Source organism: Xyrauchen texanus, chromosome 39 (assembly GCF_025860055.1).
Source record: "Xyrauchen texanus isolate HMW12.3.18 chromosome 39, RBS_HiC_50CHRs, whole genome shotgun sequence".
NCBI lineage: Eukaryota > Metazoa > Chordata > Actinopteri > Cypriniformes > Catostomidae > Xyrauchen > Xyrauchen texanus.
The window spans coordinates 13410286-13437521 of NC_068314.1; the positions used below are offsets into that span (position 1 = coordinate 13410286).

The 27236-nt window shown below is 38.0% G+C and overlaps 1 protein-coding gene across 1 annotated transcript in view; it reads left to right on the plus strand.

Moving 5' to 3' along the window:
• The first annotated feature begins 16981 nt into the window (after positions 1 to 16981).
• raf1b (Raf-1 proto-oncogene, serine/threonine kinase b) overlaps positions 16982 to 27236 on the plus strand; it is a 41877-nt gene continuing 31622 nt past the window's right edge. Inside the window, 8 exon segments of the mRNA XM_052111469.1 lie at positions 16982 to 17179; positions 17479 to 17594; positions 18076 to 18178; positions 19416 to 19573; positions 23076 to 23232; positions 23407 to 23443; positions 23529 to 23614; positions 24090 to 24207. Of these exon segments, the coding sequence (XP_051967429.1) occupies positions 16982 to 17179; positions 17479 to 17594; positions 18076 to 18178; positions 19416 to 19573; positions 23076 to 23232; positions 23407 to 23443; positions 23529 to 23614; positions 24090 to 24207 (973 nt within the window).

The window sequence follows — 27236 nt, forward strand, 5'->3', positions numbered from 1 at the left end:
CGATGTCAGTCATATTGGTTCTGATTTATTGTTGCTGTAGTATCTGAAGCACAAGCTGTAAAGGCACAGCCCTCATCCAGAAAGGGGGTGGAGAGCAGCAGCTAATTTGCATGTAAAGAGACACTCACGAAATCAGCGTGTTTTTGATTCCACCCAAAAAAAGAGGCATTTATAATATATATAATAATAAATATGATATATAATATAATAAATGATCCGTGGGGTATTTTGAGCTGGAACTTCACTGACACATTTTGGGGACACCTGAGACTTATATTACATCTTGTAAAAAGGGGCATAATAGGTCTCCTTTAAAACAACATAAAACATTAACGAACAGACACACATGCAGCCAAGCGCATCTCTTTCTCTCGAACCGGCGTCTCTGGCCACACCTTTATCTAGCTCTCCCGCTGATCAGCTGATTCAGCACCGGCCATGATGCTCACAGCCCAGCCTCCTCCTCGTTATTACAGAGAGATACTGCTGTGCCAGAGGCTTTTATAGAGGAGTCGATTTACTGATGGGACAGAATATTCCAGCATCTCTCTCCCAAAATCAATACATTTAGAGCTGTGGTCATCTCTTACTGTTAAGGTGGTTTGGTGCTTTTCTGCGTTGTCTGTATGTGCAATCCAAATGTTAGGATGCCAGAAAACAGATTTAATTTAGTTAATAAGCATAATTTAAAAAATAAAAAATATGTAAAATATTGATGACTTGATTAATATGAATTAACAAATGTAGAAATGTTGCACACCACAAACTTTCTGCCACACAGTGAACCTTGTGTATAGCAGGTATTATAGCTGCTTTGTTTTCTGTACAGCCTGGTGTTGTTGCCAGATGATGCAAGCTTGAGGGAATACCTTAAATGTGTACCACAAGGTCCTGCTCCCTGTTCTCCCCACCTCTGTCTCTAAGAGGAGTTGAATGCATTTGATATGCCCTGGGATTCATAAAGAGAAGGCTTGCATATGCCACAGAGCCGCAGCTTTTGGACACATGACCTTGGCCCAATCTTTTCAGGCAAGAGCATTTATAAAAGTAAGGGGAAAATCCTAAATACATTTAAATGCTTTCCCCTATTTTGAGTTAATTGAGAATATGGGGGTGAAAAGGAGTGATCATATTCAAAATGTTATGGTCCCATGGTTGTCAAGATAATCTGACATGGATGGATTCCACTGTTCCTTCTTGATTCAGGTGAGTATAATTTTAACTGGCATAAGAGATATATGGGGAGATCAGGGAGTGTTTAGCTCATTCTGTAACGCAGTGTTTGTGTCTTAAACTTTTATATGATGTTCACATATTTATCTGCAACAAATTAAAGTAGTTTATAAATCTACATTTAGCTCTTGTTACAACCTACCACATGGGCTGTAAGACTATTGAAAACAATTACAAATTTTGTGCATGAATTTATTGTGGAAATCAAACTTAATTAATCTCATCACCCATCACCGCCCCTAACCCAACCCACTTGCATTTCCTCTTAAAATTCTTAATTCAAATGTGTAAAAAAGTTAACATTTTAATTAAAAACAAATCAAACAAACAAATATAGAAATAATAAAACATTGGCTAACGATTTTAAAAGCATAATAGACAGTGTGTATACAGTAAATGAATCTCTAGCTGTGGCAAATATAGCCTGATTCATTGTTCCAATTTTATACAATCATTGCTGGTCCAGTAGAAGTACATTGGGAAGGAGTGTTGCAACCAAGGCCGTGATCATGTCTTGAACATTGGTCCTCTTTGGTCCTTTAAAATAGTAAAGGTATTAAATGCAATAATTTTCTTTAAAAAAAAAAAAGGCTTTTAATGAGATAAAGGCCCAAAATGTGATTTTTGTCGCCGGCTAGCGAATAGAAAATACACAAAAATTATTTACTGTCCTCAAATTGTCCCTCATTTGAGTTTTCCCTCCAATGGAATCTTAATACAATCTTTTCTTCAAGACCACTGTTGCCAAGGCCCAAAGAGAAAAAAAAAAACAATTCAAATATAATAAAAGTAGTCCATAAAACACAAAGCTATTGTATGGCCCCAGAAAGCTTGGAATATGGTGCACAAGTCATTTGGACCACTGTTATGATGTCTTTATACTGAATCCTTACTAGTGCTTTATATTATTAATCCTTTTGAAGCTTGACAGCCCCTGCTCGCTATAAACTGTTATTCTATGGTATGAGCCGCTTAAAATATTTATTTTTAGGTTCCAAGGAAAAGGAACAGCATATGGGTCTCGAAAAACATAAGGCTGAGTAAATGAGAGAGTAAAAGTAAAAATTATTTTTAGGTGAACAACTCTTTTAACTGGTGGCTCTTTTTAAAGTATTTTAAAAGACATAAAGAAATTATTTTGAAAATCTTAAAATTATTTTAAACTATTACCTAATAATATTTGCATGAAACATACTGTAACAAGGCTGGCAACAGGCAGACGACGAGACGGTGACGAATTGGGAACCCAGGTGCAGTTTATTAATCAAAGTGATATCCAAAAACCATAAATCTAAACGTTAACAAAAAACTTGACATAAAACTAGACTTGGCTTGAACAAAAACAACAATGTTACATAAACAATTCTAGATAAGAGACAACGGCAAACATGAGGGCTTAAATACACAGACATTGGGTAAAACAATAACAAGTTAACCAATCACAAGTCTGAACTAATAAGACAATGAAACATGAACCAATTACATAACAGAACTGATAACAAGACAATAAACCAACGAAAAGCCAGTTCTGTCATAAGATCTAAAAAAACATCTGGCCCCGGTGCCTTACCTGTTAGTAAGGCTTTAATTATCTCAACAAGCTCTTTCAAAGTAATATCTGAGTCGAGATAGTTTTTTTTTATCACTCATCAATTTAGGATGTTCTGATGGCTCTACGAAGTTGCCTATATCCTTATCAGTAGACGACGATGTGGAACTATAAAGATCAAAATAGAATTCTTGAAAGGCTTACTTATTAATAATATCTGTAGCAAAATTAAATATATAACCTCCAGAAGACTTCCCTGAAGGAATGGTGGAAAAAACACTCTCTGTTTTATGTTTCTGGCTAGCTGTTTCCCTGCTTTGTCCCCCAATTCAAAATATGTCTGACTTGGCCTGAATAACCATAACTCATCCTTCCGTGACAGAAACGTTTTGTAATAGTATAGTAAAAGTATTTTAACTGTCAACTATCGAAGACCATTGGATGACATTCAGAACTTCAGCTCTATTTCAGCACTTTTAATACTCTTTTCCAATTCTATGAATTCTTTTGTGTTGATATTTTTAATGAACAAGGCATATTGTATTATCCGCCCCCTAATAACTGCCTTAAGCACCTCCCATACCACACCCACAGAGGACACTGAGGACCAGTTGGTTTCTACATAAACTTTTGTCTTTACCATTTGTTGAAATTCAGGGTCTTGTAGAAAGGACGTTTAAAGTGCAATCTATATGATTTTCTATATATGCGGCAACATCTCTAAACACACCAAAGCATGATCTGAAACTAAAATGTTCCCTATTGAGCAGTCAGTGTTAGATGGAATTAGTGACTTAGATATTTAAAAGAAACCTATTCTAGAGTCCTATGTAAGACCAAGATTTTTACACATCCTCTGAAGTGTCAACGTTGTTCTGAAGAGTCTACACACTTTTGCATCACAATGGATCATACAATTTTCTGACATCCTGCCCTCTAACACAGTTTAACAAACAAAAGTATTATAGTTCTCAATGGTTAATATTGCTTAAAAGGATAATTCTTGCAAAGTGTATGTGGGGCTCTCCTTTAAGTGACCAAACTTCGCATAGCGTCACATTACTTCTAAATTGCTCTGGTTAAAAGTTTCTGTTTGTGGATTAATCTGTTGTGTATCTGAAAAACAAGAATTGTCCTTTTGTAAATAAATATTTTATTAATAATATTTTTCATAACAAAATATAAAAAGCATTCCAAAAAGTTTCACAAAATAAATTATAATTTTACAAAAAGTCTGATCATCTATAATTCTTTGATGAAGTGAAAAGCAGTCATAGGAGCATGCAAAACATTATTATCATCCCCTGAAAGATATTTGGGTGTTCTTTTTAATGATTATTTGGCTGATTTTGTTAGAAAGACACTACCAGAATTATTTGTCCTTGACTTATCAAGAGCTCTGTTTGAATTATGTTAACTGTAATAGAAAGCCTGAATTGAATTAGATTAAGCATAGTAGATGACCATGTTCATAAACCATAAGCTTGCTGTTCTGGAGGACTATTGCTGCAAGTCATGTAGTCACATTACAAATACAATACCCACTTTAATGTTGGCGCTGCTTTATAAGAATAATGAAAAAGCCATTAGGACATTGAGATTTTTTTTAATCAATAATTTTTCATCCCTGTTCCAGTAATTATTTATTCACTACCACTTTTCTCTTTTTGTGGATATGCACATCTCGCAGAACAACAACATGTGCAGTATAACCAAAGTGAATTTCTTGGACTGTAAAACATCTGCTATAATATAATGAATTACTTGGGATTTATTTGTTGCTTGGAACCCAGTAACCCACTGTAACCCATATTTTTGCTTTTTTAAAGAAAAGGAGGGGGAAGTCAAAATACATATCTGTTGTAATCAATATTATACCTCAAATGCTGTCGACTGAGCTCAACTTGTATTGAGTCCAGAATATTCCTTTAATTTGGGATATTTCATTCATTTCATTTTCATTTATGTTCAGGTAAAGTTTCTGAATGTATGTGAATTTCTACAAGTAAGTCACTTGGAGGGAGTGAAGGCAAGCGTGCAACCTTTGGTAAAGCGAGTCAGAGTGATTAATGTAGTAAGTATTTATTTAGCTTTTAAGCTGTCTAGTCTCTCACATTTGCATGTCAAATGACCTATTACAGTATTTTACCTCACATTCACGTAGCCTGTTTTTAGTGATGAACTGTATGGCAAGCCAAACACTTCTAAAGTGAACCAAGAAGCATGCATCTGCATCAGTGTTACTTAAAGGGATAGTTCACCCTCATCGTTTACTCACCCTTCTGACCCTCAATAGGTGTGTATGACTTTCTTTCTTCAGCAGAACACATTTGAAGAAAAATAGAAAATTATATTGGCTCAGGCAGATGGTGATTAGTCCTTTGAAGCTCCAAAAAGAACAGACAGTCTGCATAAACATCATCCAAAAGACTACAGTGGTTAAATTAATGTCTTCTAAAGTGATACAATTGCTTTTGGTGCAAAAAAGATCAATATATACAGTAAGTACTTATTAAATATAAATCATTCAGCAGCAGTATATGCGTGTGACATAATCGTGAGAACGCCGAGTTCACGCGGCCTCTCATGTGATGAATTTGAATTGGCATGTTAAGGACGCAATCTCACATTCTTCTCTCGATGGAGACATTCAGGATAAGCACACAAATGCACAATTGAGAGTAAAGAAACAGATACAAATGCAGATCTAAATCAAAACCACCCAAGCTTCAGTACAGTATTCCTCCTACTCTGTTGTAAATAGCGCTGCACTTCTGGCAGTGACGCACGTGCATCAGTTCTCATGTGAACATGCCAACATGATTACGTCACACCGCATTCCGTTGCTAACCAGAACTGATGCGTTATAGTTAAAAAGTACTTAAATATTGATCTTTTCCACACCAAAAGTGATCATTTATACACCCACATGATATCCCAGGTATGTATGAATTTCTTCTGCTGAACACATTTGAAAAATAGAAGAATATCTCAGCTCAGTAGGTCCTTAAAATGCAAGTGGATTGTGATTTCGACTTTAAAAGGTCCAAAAAGAAGAGACAGTCATATAAACCTCATCTATATGCCTCCAGCAGTTAAATTAATGTCTTATAAAGAGAAACGATTGCTTTTGGTGCAATCTGCTTTTAAATATAAATTGGTCAGCAGCAGTATATGCATGTGACGTAATCGGTCTTTTGTGTGACGAATTTGTGCGTCAGTTCTTGCGTGAACATGCCAACACGATTACGTCGCATGCGCACACCACTGCTGTCCCGGAAGTGGTGCTTTATAGTTAAAAAGCACTTTAATCTTTTTCACACAAAAAGCAATAATTTCTATTCATAGGACATTAATTTAATCACTGGAGTAATTTGGATGTTGTTTATGCTGACTGTCTGCTCTTTTTGGAGCTTTAAATGTCGAAATCACCATCCACATGCATTTTAAGGACCTACTGAGCTAAGATATTTTTCTTCAAATATGTTCAGCAGAAGAAAGAAAGTCATACACACCTGGGATGGCATGAGGGTAAATAATGAGAGAATTAAAATCTTTGGTAAAATGTCACAATCCATTATGATTTCCTTAAGTATTTATTTTTAACTGTTAAGTGCCCCTTAACTGACATTTTCCTAAATATTTCTTAATGTTAGGGAAACTTCACCTTATGTGTAGGTTAAGAGTTACAAAATGAAGTTTCTAAAAGTGAAAAAAATTCCAAGTTTATAGAACCAATTTAAGACTATAGTGTGCCAAGGCGAATTTGCGTTTGGGAGAACCCTTAGGCTATCTATGCCCCCCATTGGATGAGAAAACATTCAAAGGCCCTCCATGTTGGCTAATAGATACTTAAAATATAAGATACATCTATTATAAGCTTTTTCCATAAAACTTGTGATTCCAGAAATGTAAGACCACAGTGGAGAGAGATCTATAGTTTAAATGTGTGTGATTATTATAATTTATATATATATATATATATATATATATATATATATATATATATATATATATATATATAAGTAATACTGGCAGTGACATACATTTTATTATTTGCAAAGTTTTCTGCTTCAATTGTTGTGGTGTTGATTCACATTGTTTCTAGATTATTGTGCAGTGTGATCAGATGCATTTTAAATAATTGGCCTAAAAAATTTACTTTATCACAAAACCCAAATTTCACTGTTTTGGCCCGTGCACAAAATGATCAGCTAACATAATTTCATTAATCATATCAGCAACACCTGGGAAAGTGTGAACGAGTACTAGTCAGGTGAAATCACTATCATTCTGATTGGATTATAAGAGCAGACTGATTGCTATAAAAGGAGGGAAGAAATACTTCCAATCATTGTGCTCTTGTTAGCAATGGTTACCTCTAAAGAAAGATGTGCAGCCATCATCATTTTGCATCAAAATGGCCTCACATGCAAGGAAATTGCTGCAAAGAATATTGCACCTGAAAGAATCATTTACCGGATCATCAAGAACTTCAAGGTGAGAGGTTCAACTGCAGTGAAGAAGGCTTCAGGATGTCCCAGAGTGTCCAGCAAGCACCAGGACCATCTCCTCCTGAGGAGGCAGCTACGGAATCATGTCACCACCTGTGCAGAGCTTGCTCAATATTGGCAGCAGGTTGGTGTGAGTGCATCTGCACGCACAGTGAGGTAAAGACTTTTGGACATTGGCCTGGTGTCAATGTCCAGCCACTTCTCTCCAAGAAAAACATCAAGGACAGACTGAAATTCTGCAGGAAGTACAAGAATCGGACAGCAGAAGACTGATGCAAAGCCCCCTGCCATGTGTGCGGAGCAAGGTTAGTGCTTTCGCCTCCCGACGCCATACTACCTGCTCCGCCCCGCTGCGAAGCCTCACCGGGTATGTCAAAAATAATCGTCCCTTTAGTGCCCCTAGCATGGCGCTTGGATGAGTGGCTTTCACTTCCCAACCCATCTCGCTGGCTGGCCAGGACCATCCGACTCGATACGCAATTCAGTTTGCCAGGCCCCCGCACCCCTTCGCGGGCGTCCGCTTTTCCGCAGTACACGGTGAACATGTCAAGTCCCTGCACGCGTAAATCGTGACCCTTTTGCTCAAAGACGCGATAGAGCCTGTCCCTCCAACCGAGATGAAGAAGTGTCTCTACAGCCCTTATTTAATCGTACCCTAGAAAGGCGGTGGCATACAACTGATCTTGGACTTGAGATTTTTCAACCGGGCCTTACACAAACTCCCTTTCAAAATGCTCACGGAAAAACACATTTTAACTTGCGACTGGCATCTATATTGGTTCGCAGCGGTAGACCTGAAGGACGCGTACTTCCACGTCTCAATAATGCCTTGACATCGACCCTTTCTATGTTTCTCGTTCGACGGCCAGGCATATCTGTACAAAGAGCCAGCTCGCCCCGGTTCAGAGCATCTCTTTTCTCGGCATGGAGTTAGACTCAGTCTCAATGTCAGCGCGCCTCACCAACGAGCGCACACAGTCAGGGCTGAAATGCCTCGCCACCTTCAGGCCAGTCAAAACGGTCCCTTTAAAACTTTTACAGAAGCTCCTGGAGCTCACGTCGCTGCATGCCACTCACATCCCCAGCAACCTCAATGTGGTAGCTAACATGCACTCACGACAACGCTTGCCCAATGGAGAGTGGAGGCTCCCAGTCAGTCCTGCTGATTTGGGAATGGTTCGGCAAGGCTCAGGTAGACCTGTTCTCCTCCCGAGAGACCTCCCACTGCCTGCTCTGGTATGCCCGAACAGAGGCTACCCTCGGGTCAGACGCACTGGCACACAGCTGGCCCACGGGGCTGCGCAAGTACGCATTTTCCCTCAGTGAGACTTCTTGCACAGGTGCTATGCAAGGTCAGGGAGGATCTACCACCTGCTGTCGTAGACACGATCAACCAAGCCAGAGCCCTTTCTACTAGGCAACTTTATGCCCTAAAGTGGCGCTTGTTCGCGAATTGGTGTTCATCTCGGGGCGAAGACCCACAAAGGAGCGTGGTCAGGTCAGTGCTCTCACTTCTGCAGGAGAGGTTGGAGGGGAGGCTGTCCCCGTCCACCTTGAAGGTGTATGTAGCTTCTATCGCAGCCCACCACGACGCAGTAGACGGCAAGTCTTTAGGTAAGCACGACTTGATTATCAGGTTCCTAAGAGGCGCCCAGAGGTTAAATCCCTCCCGGCCAAGCCTGTTCCCCTCCTGGGATCTCTAAGTGGTCCTCTCGGGCCTTCAGAGACCCCCCTTCGAGCCACTAGAATCAGTTGGACTCAGGGCCCTCTCTTTAAAAACGGCCCTGCTGATCGCGCTTGCATCCATCAAGAAGGAAAGGGAACGCTGTCTCCAAACAGAGGCTCTCCCATTGGGTGGTGGATGCCATTTCATTGGCCTATCACACCCAGGCCGTGCCCTCGCCTTGCGGGTCCGAGCACACTCAACAAGGAGTGTTGAGTCCTCATGGGCACTGGCCAGAGGCATCTCCCTGGCAGACATATGCAGAGCAGGGGGTTGGGCAACACCTAATACCTTTGCGAGATTCTACAATCTCAGGGTAGAGTCAGTCTCGTCCCGTGTTTTCTCAGGTCCGAGCCGGTAGAACTCGGTAACACGCTGACGGATTGACCGGGTGAATCGCTTGCACCTAGCGCCTTTTCCCTTGGCTGAGGTAATACCATGCGCTTTTTCCCCCAGGAGAGCCCACTTCGGCGGAGGAATTCGCCGACCCAATCCACTGCGGGTACTTAAATCTACCCTGTACTGGAATAGGTGATCCACAGGTTAGGACTCCTACGTGGACGTTCCGCCTGTGTGTATTTTCCGCAGTACTGTCTCCTTACGAGTGGACCCGCGTCTCCCTTGGGCAGTTCCCGCTGCCCACCTTGTCTGTAGCAACTCCTCCCTCTGAAGAGGTGGGATCTACCACCGCACCACAATGTGACCTAAAAGCCCATGTGGTGTATTTCGCCACTTTTACCTCCCCCTCTCTGGGCGGGTGTGGTCTCCACAGGGTCTTTTCCCCCTGAAAGTATAGGAAACTGGGTAAGACCCCCTTCCCACCCTTGCGTGTAAGGGCCCCAGCCCCCAGTCAGTAGAACTGAAATGGGTTGCATACATTTTCCGGTCTGTGCCACAAAATCGAGTGGAGCCTAGATGACTTGCGAAAGTGATCCACTCTGACTATCCTGTCTCTGGAACCAGGTTGATGCACATGCTCCTGTATGCTCCAGAGATTGGATAGCACAGATCAAGTCACTTGCATGAGTGGTTTTGTGATGGTTAAACACTCAGAAGCGCATTTCAGATGAAAGCATATTTATAGCTTAAGAAAATGTGCACACTTGGCAGAAGTGGTCATTCAGCTCCAAAATCTTCTGTGCAAACTTAAATATGAAACACTGCCCCCAGTTGCCAAAGCGGTAAGTGTTCTTGGGCATATAGGCACCTGTGAGCTCCATTTTCAGGGTGAAGTGTCCACGGAGATGTGCCAAAGTTGAGTTTATTCAGTTGTACAGGCTATTAAACAATGAGGAATACATATCTTATAAACTGTACCCAACACAAACCTAAAACTAACCATCCGTGGAGTAAACATTTATTGTTAGAGGAAAGAAATGTAACCTCTGAATCATGTCTCTGATTATACGAACATGATTACCACTACTCACATCAGAGGATTTGAGCTGCACTTTGATTGCTGTAGCAGCAGTGAATTAAAGGACTGAGTGTGAAGAAATGACATCAAAAACCCATGAGAAACCCAGCTTCCTTTTTAACAAACATTTGTCCACTTGAGACATCCTGCCATCTTCATTCTACCCCCACAAACTTCAACTGATCTCTCTCCCCCTTGTCTCCCCCACAATGTACACACACACACGACACACACACACACACACACACACACACACACACACACAAACAAGATGCATATGTGAAAATGTAACAAAGAAAACCATGAAAACAAAGAATGCAACAGTATGAGTTTGATATCATTTAAGAGGTCTCTGTGCGACTGGCATAATGGTCTCTTTCCCACAGTGTCGGATTTAGGCATGGACGACATGGGCAGTCACCCAGAGCGGCATCTTGCTCCCTGGTCAACAACTTTGGGGGCATTCTCATTTAGAATCACATACCCCCCAACTTTGGGGCCGTGTTCAAGCGGGTTTCGCCCAGGTCGCCAAACATGCAAGAATCGCTACTTCCCATGTTGGTAAAACGAATGTTGACAAACTTATAAGTTCTTTGCCAAATACAGTATAATTCTTGAGGTCTGTCCCCCTCCTTGACCTACAATTGAAATGATCTCCTGTATGTTAATAAGGTTAAAAACAAGGAAGTCAAGAACCCATTGACCCCAATATTCTTATTGTTCAAAGGATAATACCATTTGGTACACTATGATCTCTGTCTGAATATTTAAGGAAGGCTGGCCATGAGCTCGAGAAGTCTATATTCAGATATCCCACAAAATTACTGTGTGTAGTTTTCTGTATTCAGATATCCCACACCACTGCTTAGTTTTCAATTGCCAGGTATGTTTCTTTGACTTGTGTTTTATTTTTAGGAATGCTTGTTTATTCTGATCATGTGTGAAATTGGCTTTGATTGATTTTGTAAATTACGTTTTAAATCCTACCTGGCAAATAAATTGTTACTTTTTGATTTATTCTGTATTCCTCCAAAATCATTAGAAATGTATTCTGTATTCCTCCGAAATCATAGATTCGAGGGACGCATTTTGTTACCACAAACTTATGTCCAGGATAATGATCATTACTGGAGCTTATGAATAGGAGAACACCAGGTAAGACTACCAGTAACTGCTTATCACCGTGACTAAATAAAGCAGTAGGCGGCCGAACTAGATTAGTAAAACCCTGCAACCGCTGACTATGAACGGGACTGGCAAATTTGTGTCTGAGATCTGTGCAATTAATCGGCCAACAAATGAAAATCGGGACACGAATGAAAGGATAATGAAAGTTAATAACTTAAAAAGATTACACTAAAAGAATGATCAGAAATCAATAAGACCTTAAATCTATATTAGAGGTTCAACTGAGAGTCAGATTAATATACTGTAAAATTGGAGTCAGATAAAATGAATAAGTGTAAATTAATAATAAGCAAAAACTGCTTCAATGCTCAGAAAAGACAGAACATTGTAGAAAACTTCAGGGGCCTTTCTATTGGAATCCAACTTCGAACCAATAGTTTGGTTTTACCCCTTTTTACAATATCTCTTAAGATATCTTGTTTTGGACAGATTTTAAGGTAGCATCATATGTATCCCTGGGTAGGTGATCCCAGAATGCATCGTGATGATCTCGGCAGAAAAATAAATCCAAGATGGTGGACGAAGTGATATAATGTTTTATTATAAATATACTTGTAATCCATTCACTACTGAAAAGTATTGACAAATAGCATTTAAATATAACTCAAAGCTGACAATTGTTTTTACCCAAATTGTGTGTGTGTTGTGCCTATTTATGCTCATTAGAGGATTGCGTCTTTTTCTTGCCTCACCTGTATTGAAATCAGTTGAGATTCATGTCTCCCATGCGCTGTGCGTGAGGAGCACTATTTCAAACTCAGGGCGCTGCTGCCTATTTAGAGCATTCCAAATTGGTCTCTTATGTGGCATCATGTGTCATAGAAGACAGCTACCAATGTTTGCAGGATACAGCAAGGCAGCTCACTAAGTTTTGGAAAAGACCCAATGATTTAAGTTAAAATTATTTTATTAGCTTACTTGTAGAAATTGCACAGTAATCCGAGAAGTAGTAAAAATGGATTCAGTGATTCCCCTATATGCATTTGGCAGTGGTGAATTATGAGTGCCACTGTTGTGATTTCACATGGTTCATTTAATATTATTGTCGTAAATTAGTGCTTGCCAGCCCCAGACAGCTGTGTATTTTCTACAAAGTGAAAGAGACCACACACACACAAATACATGTACAAACTCACAGTGACGTCACAGCATAACACACGTCAAACTTGCTTCGTTTCAAGTTGCCCGTGACTTGTGGGATGTAGGATGGCAGGGGATTGCAATGTTTCACAAAAAATTATTTAGCGCTTTCCTCATGAATATTAATGAGCCTTTTCCTGTCATCTGTATGTTTTGAAGCACATTTTGCTTGCTTCTATAGCTTCTATTAATAAAATATGCCTTGTATATGCCTTTTCGTAATAATAGCCTAATAATAATACTAATTATTATTATTATACAATTATTAAAATAAAATATTTTCTTCTTTTTGTTTTCTTACCAGATGAAGCTGAATTTGTTGGCTACATTAACTGTGGAATATGTTGTGGGTTCTCCTGGTATTTTAGATATTAATATATGCATGAAACAGAATTTTCATTTGTTTGTTCATGTATAACAACATTATTCTGGAGGCAAGAGGTGTCAAGCAAAATGTGAAACGTCAAGCACACATTTTGCAGTGAATAATAAATAAAAATTCAAACATTAAAATAAATTAAACCATTATTTATTTAAATAATAATACTAATAATAAATAATGTTACATTTATATAGCACCTTACCAGAGTTCAAGAACACAACATTTTCCAAATTAGCACAGTTTAAAAAAGAAGAAGAAAAAGACTGAGCATGTTTCAGTTTCTTTGTTAACATAAGTAGGTATATTCTGAATAGATGAATATTATATGGAGCATTTAAACCTTTATGAAGCATTTGGAATAAAAAAACCTAATTACCTTAATAGCTGATGTGCATATAAATGTGGTCAACTTTATGAGATGGAAAGACGAGCTCCGACATGATATCATCAATTCAGATCAGAAGTTTAAAATCACGCTCAGGTTTAGGCTATAAAGAAATACATGAGAATCATATGTGAATCGTGTGATACATTAACATAGACATTTCAAGAAGTGTATATGATGTTGTATCTTAGTTAATGTTACACTTGACAAGCTCCAGCATGCACAATTAACACAGATTGCAAATGGATGATCTGATCTGAAATCACAATGTGCACATTTTCATTCATAAGGTTTACACTTTAGAAATAGTGGCTGCAAAGATTCATACATTTGTTGTAATTTTGGATGTTAACCTTTAAAGCTGAAGTGTGTTCCTTTTTCAGTGTTAAAATACTATCTCCTATCCCAGATTGATATGCAAAACTACAATAAGTAAACCATTTGTAGTTTAATTTTCAAAACCAGCCAGATGAAACAACATATACTGTAGACTCAACAAATGTCATGAGTTGGAGGCAGAACTACCTGTTTGTTTGATCAACGAAAGTCAGGGTAGTATTCATGAGGCTGTTTGAAAACTCGCTCGTTGATGCTAATTGTGAGAAATGACACAGTGTGCAACACTGTGTCATTTAAACAGTCTGCATATCAGAGCTGCAGCAGACATGTTTGAGCTCATAATGTTAAAGTGCATGCCTGCTTCATTCTCCCTCACTCTCCTAAACAGTTCCCAGTAACTTTTAACTGTCTTGTCTAATGATAAAAAAGCAAATATCAATAAAACTAAGATCACATATTGTCCGCTAACATGCACATATCTCATTTAAACAGATGTAATAAACCAACCTCACACAACTTGAGCAGATCTGTCACGAACCCCGCTCCCTCGCTCCGCCCCCTCGAGCTTCCATGCTCGTTCCGCCCCCTCGAGCTCTCACACTCGTTCCGCCCCCTCGAGCTTGCACGCTCTTTTTGCTCGCTCGAGCCCTCACGCCCACTTTGCTCCTACTCGCTCACATGCTCGTAGGCAATCTCCCTTCCTCGAGTTTCTCACGCGTTTCCAATCCCCCAGAACATTATGACCACCTGAACTCGCGTCATCTGCACTCCTGCACATTAGTTTCACCTGCACTCGTCTCATCACCTGTCATGGTTTACACCTGCACTTGCCCCTATATATATCACTACCCTTTCGTCTCACGGTTGTTGGTTATTGTATTTAGTTTCCGTGTCTTTGCCCCCACTAGTCTCGTCTAGTTTTGACCTCCTCTCGTTCACCTCTTAGCTTGCCAGCTCCCCTTGTTCCCCTGTCTTTTGCTCCCACTAGTCTCGTCATTTTCCTCTTGATTCCCCGGCTTTCGAGCGCCCCTTGTTCCCCTGTCTTTTGCTCCCTCTAGTCCCGTCTCGCTGATTCTGATTACCCCGGCTTTGACCCCCTACGCTCTCGTTGACCACTCTCTCCTGGATTTGCCCCTTTACCCTATCTTGATTCCCCGGCTTCGATTTAACGCTCACCCTGACCATTCTTCACTGGATTTGCCCTGTTTTTGTACTGTTGCCTGCTTTGTTGGAATAAAGCAGTTTTCTCCGACATTGTGACTGTCTCGTCTTGTGTTTGTGTGTGCGGGTTATAAGATCCAGCATCCTGTGGAGTGCTCATTTATTTACCTCTAAAGCAAGTATTCTATCATCCTCTCCTCAGCAGTTCCCTGTCCCTTTTAATATTCTTTTCTAATGATAAAAGTCAAATATCAATAAAACTTATTTTGTATACGTTTGCAAATATGCAGATATCTAATTTAAACAGATGTAATTTACGAACCTCACTAAAATCCAGTATTTTCTTCCCATCGAGCGCTCATCTAATATCTTCCTCTGTATCGCGCATTCCATCAGCCAGAATCAAAACTTCAGGATCCGGATCAAGAGTTCCTCTGATTCACAAATCATGACGGTCAGTGGTCACAATCCAAGAAGGTAATCCAGTTTAAACTGTCAAGATTACAATCAAAGAACATATTTCAAATCAGCAGTAAAATCTGACAACACTGGTATAATAAATGGTGATTCTTTACCTCAGATTACGCTAAAAAACTGAATTTTCCAATCTTTTATAGCTAATGCGCATGCGTATTTTCAATTTTGATTGACAGACGATGTCTGTATCTAAAAAGTGATACAGACTTTCACCTGCAAGGCGGGACTTCCTATCTACATCCGCTGACCGTTGGCTGCAGTAGGGTGTTCTAATTTCTCCCATTCATTTTAATAGAAATGGCCCATCTCTGCTAAATAGTCTCTTGTGCAACTTCAAGGTAAAAGCGCTTCACTTGTGCTATAAGTAAATGTCTTATTCACTAACTATGCACTGTATGTATAATTTGTTTGATTCTGTGTTTTATGAGTAAATGCAATTGCTAATGTGGACATGTCATCCATGGTTGCTGGACTAATGTCTGTACTGTAACTTCCTTCTTCCTAATATATTAACAATTTCTTCATGTGCAAATAAATTATTACAATTTGATGACTAAACAGAAATGAGAATAAACTGCCATCAACCAATTAAAATACAATATCATTTTTTAGATTCAGATCTTTTTTTTTACAATGTAAAAATTTTGTGTGAAATTGAGTAAATATAGTGCTATATTAGAGTTCATTATTATATTTTATTTTAGCAATTTTATGTTTATGTTATTTACTATATAAAATTGTGTTATATACCTGCATTGTATCAGCCAATCGGCCACACTGCTCTCCAGATATCGGCATCAGCCATTAAAAAACCTATATTGGTCGACCACTACTTCGGAGACACACTTCAGTCACTCTGATGCTTTGACATACATTATATCTGCTCTCTTTGATTTCTCGTTTCCAATGACAAATTAAAATAATTTTTAGCAATTACAATTTTTCCATAGATCTCTAAAATGCTTGGTGTGATTTAATGTCTGTATTATTGGGAGGCTATTGATTATATAAATACCCAATGACATGAATCATTTTTAAGTTCTTAGGAAAAAAGCAAAATAGAATTTTCCTGATTTTAACAATTAACGTATATTTATTTTAGAAAGGAAATAAAGAAATACAATAGAGAGATTCTTGGCAAATGCAACATTTTGACAAAAAATTATAATAAATAAAACTAATTATAGAGTCAGTATAAAAAGTTTATAAAATCAGATATTTTATTTTATAAGCACATATAAAATCTAAATTCTAAATTAAGGAAACTTATCCTAGGCGACTCCTTATTCAAGAATCCCCATTGTACAGTATATGTTCACAGAGAGGACATTACTATGTAAATCATCCACAAATTATGATTTTTGTCATTTGTGTTTGACTGATGTAAAATGTATCATCAGTACATTTGTAAATTTAATTTGTATTTGTTCTGTTCTTATGTCAGATTACTGAAGTTCATTGCTGCCTGCCATGATGGAGCATTTTCAAGGGGCCTGGAAAAGCATCAGTCATGGATTTGGATGCAAAGACTCTGTGTTTGAAGACTCCTGTATGTCTCCCACCATTCTCAAGAACTACCCTTATCACAGATTATCAGATGATGGGAGAATCCCAGACTCGAAAACTAGCAGCACAATCCGCGTCTACTTGCCCAACAAACAACGCACTGTGGTAACTTGGAAATAATCAATGTTATTTTAGTAACGTCTTTGAATGTTTGAGCCAATATAATGAGCATGGAAAAACATAGTAGTGACTATAAAGCTAATGTTTATTTGGTGGATGCCTCTAACAAATGGGCTTTAATAGTTTACTTTCTTTTACTGATGGAAGTGCTTTTTAAGCTATTTTAATTAAGTAAATATCTCATAATAATTTTAATGTCTGCATTTAATGTCTGCATATACTCTTAGATTGTTTCTTGCTTTTTTCCATTGAAATGAGAAAGTCTTCAAATGGTGTTCTAATAGGTGAATGTACGACCAGGCATGACGCTGCACAACTGCCTCATCAAAGCCCTGAAAGTTCGGGGACTTCAGCCAGAATGCTGTGCTGTTTTCAAACTGCACCCAGAACACACCAAACAGTAAGTTACAGGCCAGAAATGCCATGAAATGTTTACATTTTGGTCTGTTCCCACACAAAGCTATCATATGACTTCAAAAGACTTTGAATACAGCACACAAGTCGTAAGTGCCACTTTTATGATATTTCCATGGTTCATTTATGTCCTTTTTGAAGCTTCAAAGCTCCAGTTTTCCTTAGTTATTGGATGGAAAAGAGCCAGTACATTCTTGAAAATGTCTCCTTTTGTGTTCCACATATGAAACAAGATATATGGGTTTAGAATAAAATTAATATGAGATTTAAATTCTCTAAGAGAATATAGACATTTGGAAAATCACAGTTTTATTAATGGATAATCGTCTTACAACTTGGAACTTCAGTGAAGCTGCTGTACTTTAATTGCTTTGCTTTAATTAAAACATTTTAAAATGTAATTTTTTATAGCATATTTCATTCTATGCTTAATTAATGCAAAGACTGACTTTGTTTTATTTATTTAGCCAAAAGTGCAGGATGGATTGGAACACTGATTCTACCTCACTCGTTGGAGAGGAGCTGCTGGTGGAAGTCTTAGATCACGTACCTCTGACCACACATAATTTTGTGGGTTTATTTAATATGCTTGAATTAATTTTTTTCTCTCTTCCTGTGTCAGCTAGCATCTAATGCAGCATCGTAACTGAAATGGAACCCAATAAGTGACTGATCTTGAATGCTCAATCTCAAGCAGAACAATATTGCAATTGATTCTAATACAGTTAAAAATTACAATGTTGCTAAGCTGACAGTATGATAATATAATAACAGAGTTTACAGTGATATGATCTTTGCTTTTGATGTGAGTGGTCCTGGATTTTGAAAATGACAAAATCAGGGATGGATAGCAATGGAGAAATGAAGCACGCATGTATAAATAAAGAGAAAATGTGTGAAATGGATCAAAAAACTTGAATCAAATGTGCCAGAACATTATTCCAGACCAATTTATCCCCTTAATGTAATAATAATAATAATAAAAAAAGAAAAACAGCTACAAAACTGCTCATTGGATTTTTTTCCATCGGCTTGTAAGTTAGGGTTAGGGTTGGGTTAGGGTTATTTTGTAATAACTGAATGTGCCAGTGGCAAAAGAAGTCAAGAACAAACATCAAGCCATGTGAGCAGTGAAAGCCCTGGGTCTCAATTCACATACTAAACATAATAACTATTATACAACATTAGCTCTGCAAAGCACCAACTGTCAGAACAGCAGGAGAACTGAAAAGTGTCTAGTGTAATAGTGTAATACTGATTAATTAATTGATTTATTTTAGGCAACTGATAGTATGTGATTTTATGGTATTGTATATTATTCTATAGCTGAATGTAAATGTATTAAAGTTAATATGTGTTAAATGTGTAATGTCAGCCTGTAACATGTAACCAACCATTTAACCAAAGTTGGCAACCCTGCTAAGAAATAACAAGTGCTTTTATTAGAGAACTGATAAATTGTTTTTCTTCCTTTTTTTTAACGGTGCTTTTGGATATTGAATGTATTTTATTGAAATATATTAGTGCTTTCTTAGAATTTGGCCAAAACAAGGTATCTAAGAAGGCAGGATATTTTTGTTGCCTACATTTTGGACCAACCTGCACATTGGGAACTCGCTTAAAGGGATTGTTCACCCACAAATGACAATTCTGCGAGTAACTGCTTATATAAACTGTAATTGTTTTCATTGTTGGGTGAAATCTGTTTTAAATGTTGTCTTGGTAGTCAGCTCTTTAGGTTTTTTGAACAGTGCTCATCTTGTTTATAACTGATCTGTCTAACCGTTTGTTCATTGAATTTTCACAGGTACGAAAAACATTTTTAAAGTTGGCCTTTTGTGACATATGTCAGAAGTTTCTTCTACACGGCTTTCGATGTCAGACATGTGGCTACAAGTTTCATGAGCAATGCAGCACCAAAGTGCCCACCATGTGCGTGTACTGGAGCAACATTCAACAGCTCTTGTGAGTTTTAAAGACCACTTACAGAAACCAGCTTTAACTTGTTTTCAAAGAAATTGCAGGATAAAATATACTGTATGAGCTTTACTTCCTCAATTTGTTGTCACAACACAACACAGTATTGTGACATAAAATATGGCAATACTTTGAAATACTGGTCTCCCTACACAAGTCAGTTAACAAAATCAAACACTTGTTTAACTATTAATTAATGTATTATTATTTAAAAAAAATTGTGAGTTAAAATGAATGTAAAATGTTCTACTTTGTTATGCTTCTCTCTAAAATATTAGTCTAGAAAAAAAATCATAAAAAAAAAAAATAATCTGTATACATAAATCTGAAATGACAATAAAAGTCACAGAAATTCATTGGGAAAGACTCAAAAAGATATGGGAACCCAGTCTGTCCACTTTCCATTATAAATGTTACCATGCATTTATGTGATGATTTTGTGCAACGTGGGTTTATTTGGCATTTAGATACTCAAAAGGATACTATACAGTGTTTACATACAGTATTCAGGTTACGATAGATATGTAGATTTAGTTTAAGAGAAGTTTCTTTTTGTTTATTTTTTTTTATACTTTATTTTGGGAATTTCCTCCCCTTTTCTCCACAATTTGGCATGCCCAATTCCCAATGCACTCCAAGTCCTTGTGGTGGCATAGTGACTCACCTCAATCCGGGTGGCCGAGGATGAATCTCAATTGCCTCCACATCTGAGACAGTCAATCCGCACATCTTATGGCTTGTTGAGTGTGTTACCGTGGATACCTAGTGCATGTGGAGACTCATGCTATTCTCTGCGGCATCCACGCACAACTCACCACATGCCCCACCGAGAGCGAGGAGGTTAACCCAATGTGACTCTACCCACCCTTGCAAGCGGGCCAATTGGTTGCTTAGGAAGCCTGACTGGACTCACTCAGCACACCCTAGATTTGAACTTGTGACTCCAGTTGTGGTAGTCAGCGTCTTTACTCGCTGAGCTACCCAGGACCCCTTCAAGAGAAGTTTCTTGATGCCACAGATCCAAAGTGCACAGAAAGTGTTTTGTATAGTAGCCTGTTATACTTTGAGCTTTATAGATGTCAGGACCTTTTTGTGTGGAGTTTGCATGTTCTCCCTGTGTTTGTGTGGTTTTCATCTGGGTGCTCTGGTTTCCCCCACAAGTCCAAAAACATGCATGTTAAGTGAATTGGAGACTCTAAATTGCCCCGTATGTGAGAGTGAGAGTCCCCCAGCCATTGGGGGTTGCGTCAGGAAGGGCATCCAGCGTAAAAACTGTGCCAAATCAAATATATATGTTCAAATATATATGTGAAGCGGACCCTGCACCCACGCAGGACAAAAATGCTAGGAAAGAAGAAAATCAGGCAATGCATGGTACAATGGTCCATTTGTCTAATGCTAGTGACTTCACCCTGCATGTCTCACAAAGCCCTCCTTTATTAAAGGAATGGCTCACCCAGTAAAGAAAATGCTGTCATTTACTCACTATCATGTTGTTCCAAACCTGTATGACTTTCTTCCGTGGAATGCACTAGATGTTAGGCAGAATGACAGCCGCAGTTTCCTTTTACTCTCATTGAATGGAAAAAAGATGCAATAAAAGTGAATGGTGACTGAGGAAGAATGTTCTGCCAAACATCTCCTTTTGTGTTCCACCGAAGAAAGAAAGTCATACGTGTTTGGAACAACATGAAGGTAAATAACTCGTGAAATATCTCCTTTTCTGAGAGAACATACTAGTGAATTTGTTGCTGTAAAATGGCTCTATTGTTAACATAAAGTACTGTGCAAAAGTCACATTCGATGTTTCACAAAAATACATTTGTCTTAATATGGTTATCTTGTATCATATCTTTGCTTCATTTACAAAAATTTATTTTATATATAGAATAGAATAGTAGTACAAGGAGTCCTGCAACAGTTGGTATGGCCCCCACAGAGCCTGGATCTCAACATCATGGAATCAGTCTGAGATTACATGAAGAGACAGAAGCAATTGAGACAGTCCAAATACACAGAAATGTGGCAAGTTCTCCAAGATGCTTGGAACAACTTATTTTCCAACAACCTTAAAATACAGTGCAAATATACCTAGGATAATAGTTGAATGCCAGGATCTTCCATTGTTTTGTTCCTAAATAATTTTGTTCCTTGTAAATGTATTTGATATTTGTTGTAGTTCCTTTTAGAAGGTATAGAAAACTTAATTACCACTTTTTTGACCAGATAATCTTCTGCCAAACTGGAATAGCTAGTCAGGGTATAAGAGTGTATGTTAATAGTCAATCTAGATTGGATAATATTTTTTAACTGAGGGCAGACAAGAAGTAGGATCTAAACGCGGTTTATTGAACAAAAGTGAAAATAAGACAAAACTGGAACAAATGAAACATCCACGAGGGGAAACTGAAACTAAAACAGAGAGACATCAAAGGAACACGGAACGGATAAACATGGCAGGATAAATATGACAAGACGGGCAGCAGAGTGAGCATCAGGACAGGGAAACATCAAAACAGACAGAACATCAACATTCAACGAACGACAAGGAGTGGAGAACAAACAGGGTTTATATACACAGACACAGGAGGATCACAAACGACAAACAGGTGCGAACAATGACACAATGATGGCAGTGATGAGATCCGGGAATTGTGGGAAGTGTAGTTTTTAGACAAAGACACACGGGGCAGACAACAAGGGAATCGTGACACACGCCATCCCAGAAGTGTTTCACTTTCTTCTTCTGCTGAATGCAAACAAAGATTTTTAGAAAAGTATCTCAGTTTTGTTGGTCCATGCAATGTTAGTGACTAGTGGCTAGAACTTTGAAGCTCCAAGTAGCACATAAATGCAGCATAAAGGTAATCCATAATACTTAAGTGGTTAAACCCATGCATTCAGAAGCGATATGATAGGTGTGGAAGAGAAATAGATCTATGTACAAGTCTTTGTTTACTATAAATGTCCACTTTCACTTTCAGTTCCACATGCTTCTTTTTTTAAGTTTTGGCGATTCACATTCTTCTTGCATATGACCCCTACTGGACAAGGAGAAGAATTTACAGTAAAAAATTACTTAAATATTGATCTGTATCTAATTTAACCACTGGAGTTATATGGATTACTTTTCTGCTGCCTTTATTTGCTTTTTGGAGCTTCAAAGTTCTGGCCACAATTCAATGCAGTTGTTTGGCAACAACTTGCAATGTTGAGATATTTGGCTAAAAAACTTTGTGTTCAGCAGAAGAAATAAAGTGTAACACTGCTGGGATGGCATGATAGTGAGTAAATGAAGAGAGAATTTTCATTTTTGGGTGAACTATTCCTTTAACATAATTTTTATACCGTGAAATAAATAAATAAATATGCACAAGTGAAAAGATCTTGTTCCAAACACAAACTTGTCACAAGACCTTTCAGAAAAGTAACACTCATGCAATGACAAAGTTCAAAGACTTCACTGACTGACGCAGAAACACTTTTACAGTCCTTCTTACAGATACTCCACGCCAAATTCTTTCAACTACGTCACCCACTTGCCGTCTTCTGGTGTTTCTCTCAGTCATAATAAGGTGCTGTCCACATCCACCCCCAATGTCCACATGGTCAGCACCACCCAACCAGTTGACGAAGCTGCTTATCAGGTAAGACTTCAGCACTCAGTTAAAAATTACTCCTTGATTATAACTGTATTAATTATAGAGCTATTTTCTATCCTAAGATTTGTATTGACCCTTATGGCTAAATTGGGATAAGCAATTTTTTTGTTTTCTGTCAAATTTTCCATGTTAAAATAGTACTCCTCTCTTCATTAATAGGAAGCATTGGGAAGTGATGAATTAGGTAATCAGGTTTGTTCTGACTTTCCCCTCAGATTTCCCAGTAAACCTAAGGGGGATATTAGCTCATTCTTCTCTCTTCCTTTCATATTAATTCACAGGAAGTCCAACAGAGCAGTCGAAAACCCCAGTTCCAGCTCAAAGAGAGAGAGCATCGTCAACTAAAACTCAGGAAAAAAACAAAATTGTAAGCGACAGACATTTTAAAGTATTACTGTAATTTTTACTTGAATCATTCAAGCATGAAATAAACATCATCACCAGATTAGTTTCTGGATACAGGTGAAAGTCTTAAAAGAATTTGAAAATGAATGCACAATGGATCTGTTTAAATATAATATCGGCCAATGTTAGCATTTATTTTTATATCAGCATTGCTCTGATTTGAATGAAACTCAAAGAAGATATTTATTCTGTTCTGTATGGGAGATGTCATTGTGAACACTTTTTAAACATCAGTCAAAAAGATATAGATTTATCTGTCAGCATATCAGTTATCAGTACTTTTCAATTTAAATTTCAACATCAGTGTATCCCTAATTTTAAATAAACATAGTAATTTAAACATTTTATTACATCAGAAAGCATTTGTCAAATGATCTCTTCACTATGAATAATTGGTAATGTTGTGAGGTTAACGTGTTTTTTGTTATGTTTACCAGTGTCCTCGTGAAAAGAGAGATTCCAGTTATTACTGGGAGATTGAGGACAAAGAGGTGGTTCTCTACTCCAAGATTGGCTCAGGGTCTTTTGGCACAGTTTACAAAGGGAAGTGGCATGGTAAGATCCTCATAATAAGGGTTATTTACTTATAATTAGTAATTGTACTGATATTCTTCTTTTAGGGGTAGTGCTGGAACACTACTGTTTTTGTAGGATTTTCTTATTTGGGCGCCTTGAGTCTGAGTCACGAGTCCAATTTTAATGGACTTGGACTTGTCACAGACTCTGATGTATTTTTAGTTAGCCTTTCGGACTCCTGTCAAGTCCATGGCATTTGTGATGCAATGAAAAACGAACAAAAAATAACGTAACATATGGTGACCATACGTCCTCTTTTCCCCAGACATGTCCTCTTTTTCAGACCTGAAATGTATATGTCCTTACGTGTGATTATTCTGGCTGAGAGCAATAGTGTGCAGTCTTTCAGAGTACTTTTTAACTCTCTTGCACGCACACCCACGCTGTATGTGTATGTGGGTAAGAGATCGCCATTCGTCAGACGTGCTCTGCCGTTCTAATCCATAAATATCAGTAATGGAAATACACTTCAAAAAGTATGTTCCCCAAACTCTGCAAATGATTAAATAGATCATGTTTTATCTGACTCACGCTTACGCGAAGTAATTTATAACTGAAAATGTTGACTATATCGAGACAAAATCAAATTTACTACATATCAGGAACATTTAAACTAATATGATGGATGAAATAGAACATGATGTAAATTGTACAACTCAGTCCATCATACATTTGTAGCGCAACCTCTGTGTGTTACCTGTAAAGCTGACACTTGCGTTTCAATGGCAAAAAAGTCAGAAAATACAATGAAGAACAGAAGTGAGGGGAGAAGTCTCTATTCACCTATTATCCATACTAAATATACAGGTCCTTCTCAAAAAATTAGCATATTGTGATAAAGTTCATTATTTTCCATAATGTAATGATAAAAATTAAACTTTCATATATTTTAGATTCATTGCACACCAACTGAAATATTTCAGGTCATTTATTGTTTTAATACTGATGATTTTGGCATACAGCTCATGAAAACCCAAAATTCCTATCTCAAAAAATTAGCATATTTCATCCGACCAATAAAATAAGTGTTTTTAATACCCCAAAAAAGTCAACCTTAAAATAATTATGTTCAGTTATGCACTCAATACTTGGTCGGGAATCCTTTTGCAGAAATGACTGCTTCAATGTGGCGTGGCATGGAGGCAATCAGCCTGTGGCACTGCTGAGGTGTTATGGAGGCCCAGGATGCTTCGATAGCGGCCTTAAGCTCATCCAGAGTGTTGGGTCTTGCGTCTCTCAACTTTCTCTTCACAATATCCCACAGATTCTCTATGGGGTTCAGGTCAGGACAGTTGGCAGGCCAATTGAGCACAGTAATACCATGGTCAGTAAACCATTTACCAGTGGTTTTGGCACTGTGAGCAGGTGCCAGGTCGTGCTTTTCAGCAGATGGAAGCATGAAGTGCTCCAAAATCTCCTGATAGCTAGCTGCATTGACCCTGCCCTTGATAAAACACAGTGGACCAACACCAGCAGCTGACATGGCACCCCAGACCATCACTGACTGTGGGTACTTGACACTGGACTTCAGGCATTTTGGCATTTCCTTCTCCCCAGTCTTCCTCCAGACTCTGGCACCTTGATTTCCGAATGACATGCAAAATTTGCTTTCATCTGAAAAAAGTACTTTGGACCACTGAGCAACAGTCAAGTGCTGCTTCTCTGTAGCCCAGGTCAGGCGCTTCTGCCGCTGTTTCTGGTTCAAAAGTGGCTTGACCTGGGGAATGCAGGGATGTTTCTACTCCAGACTCAGTCCACTGCTTCCGCAGGTCCCCCAAGGTCTGGAATCGGTCCTTCTCCACAATCTTCCTCAGGGTCCGGTCACCTCTTCTCGTTGTGCAGCGTTTTTTGCCACACTTTTTCGTTCCCACAGACTTCCCACTGAGGTGCCTTGATACAGCACTCTGGGAACAGCCTATTTGTTCAGAAATTTCTTTCTGTGTCTTACCCTCTTGCTTGAGGGTGTCAATGATGGCCTTCTGGACAGCAGTCAGGTCGGCAGTCTTACCCATGATTGCGGTTTTGAGTAATGAAACAGGCTGGGAGTTTTTAAAAGCCTCAGGAATCTTTTGCAGGTGTTTAGAGTTAATTAGTTGATTCAGATGATTAGGTTAATAGCTCGTTTAGAGACCCTTTTCATGATATGCAAATTTTTTGAGATAGGAATTTTGGGTTTTCATGAGCTGTATGCCAAAATCATCAGTATTAAAACAATAAAAGACCTGAAATATTTCAGTTGGTGTGCAATGAATCTAAAATATATGAAAGTTTAATTTTTATCATTACATTATGGAAAATAATGAACTTTATCACAATATGCTAATTTTTTGAGACGGACCTGTAATGTGAAAAGAAACACCAGCCCAAGGTGAATTTGTCAATAATTTGATCTTGACTTTAGGGAAGTAGACTACACCTGGACACAGCAGGAGGACTGAAAAGTGTTGTACTGTAGTATATATATATATATATATATATATATATATATATATATATATATATATTTATTTATTTTTTTTAATTTTTTTTTTGATATATATATATGGTATCTGAACTTTTCTTTTTTTATTTCACGTTGTTGAATTAAATGTTATGGTCATTATTAAATGTTTTAATATTACCATTTATTAAATGTATTAAACTCAACCAAATTGAAAGGACAAATTGAAAATTAAGTAAAAACTTAATTAAAATTACAACTCTTGTAATGACTAACTCAGCTTTTACTTTCTTTTGTCTAGATTTGAGTGGAGGGAAAAAGTAACAAATAATTGAATTGTCAACAGAACTCAATAAGAATTGTGTTGAAGGACAGTTTTGTCTTCATACACGTAAAGCATATGCTTTCATTCTGAAACCACCTTGAAATTTGTTCAGCAGGATACTAATCCTTTGATTTTTGCAATTCGATTGACAAAAAATAAGCTTAAAATATTGATGTTGAGTTTACGTAAAATTTTAATTCAGATTCTTGAACAGATTAATTCGGACTCGACACGACTCAATTC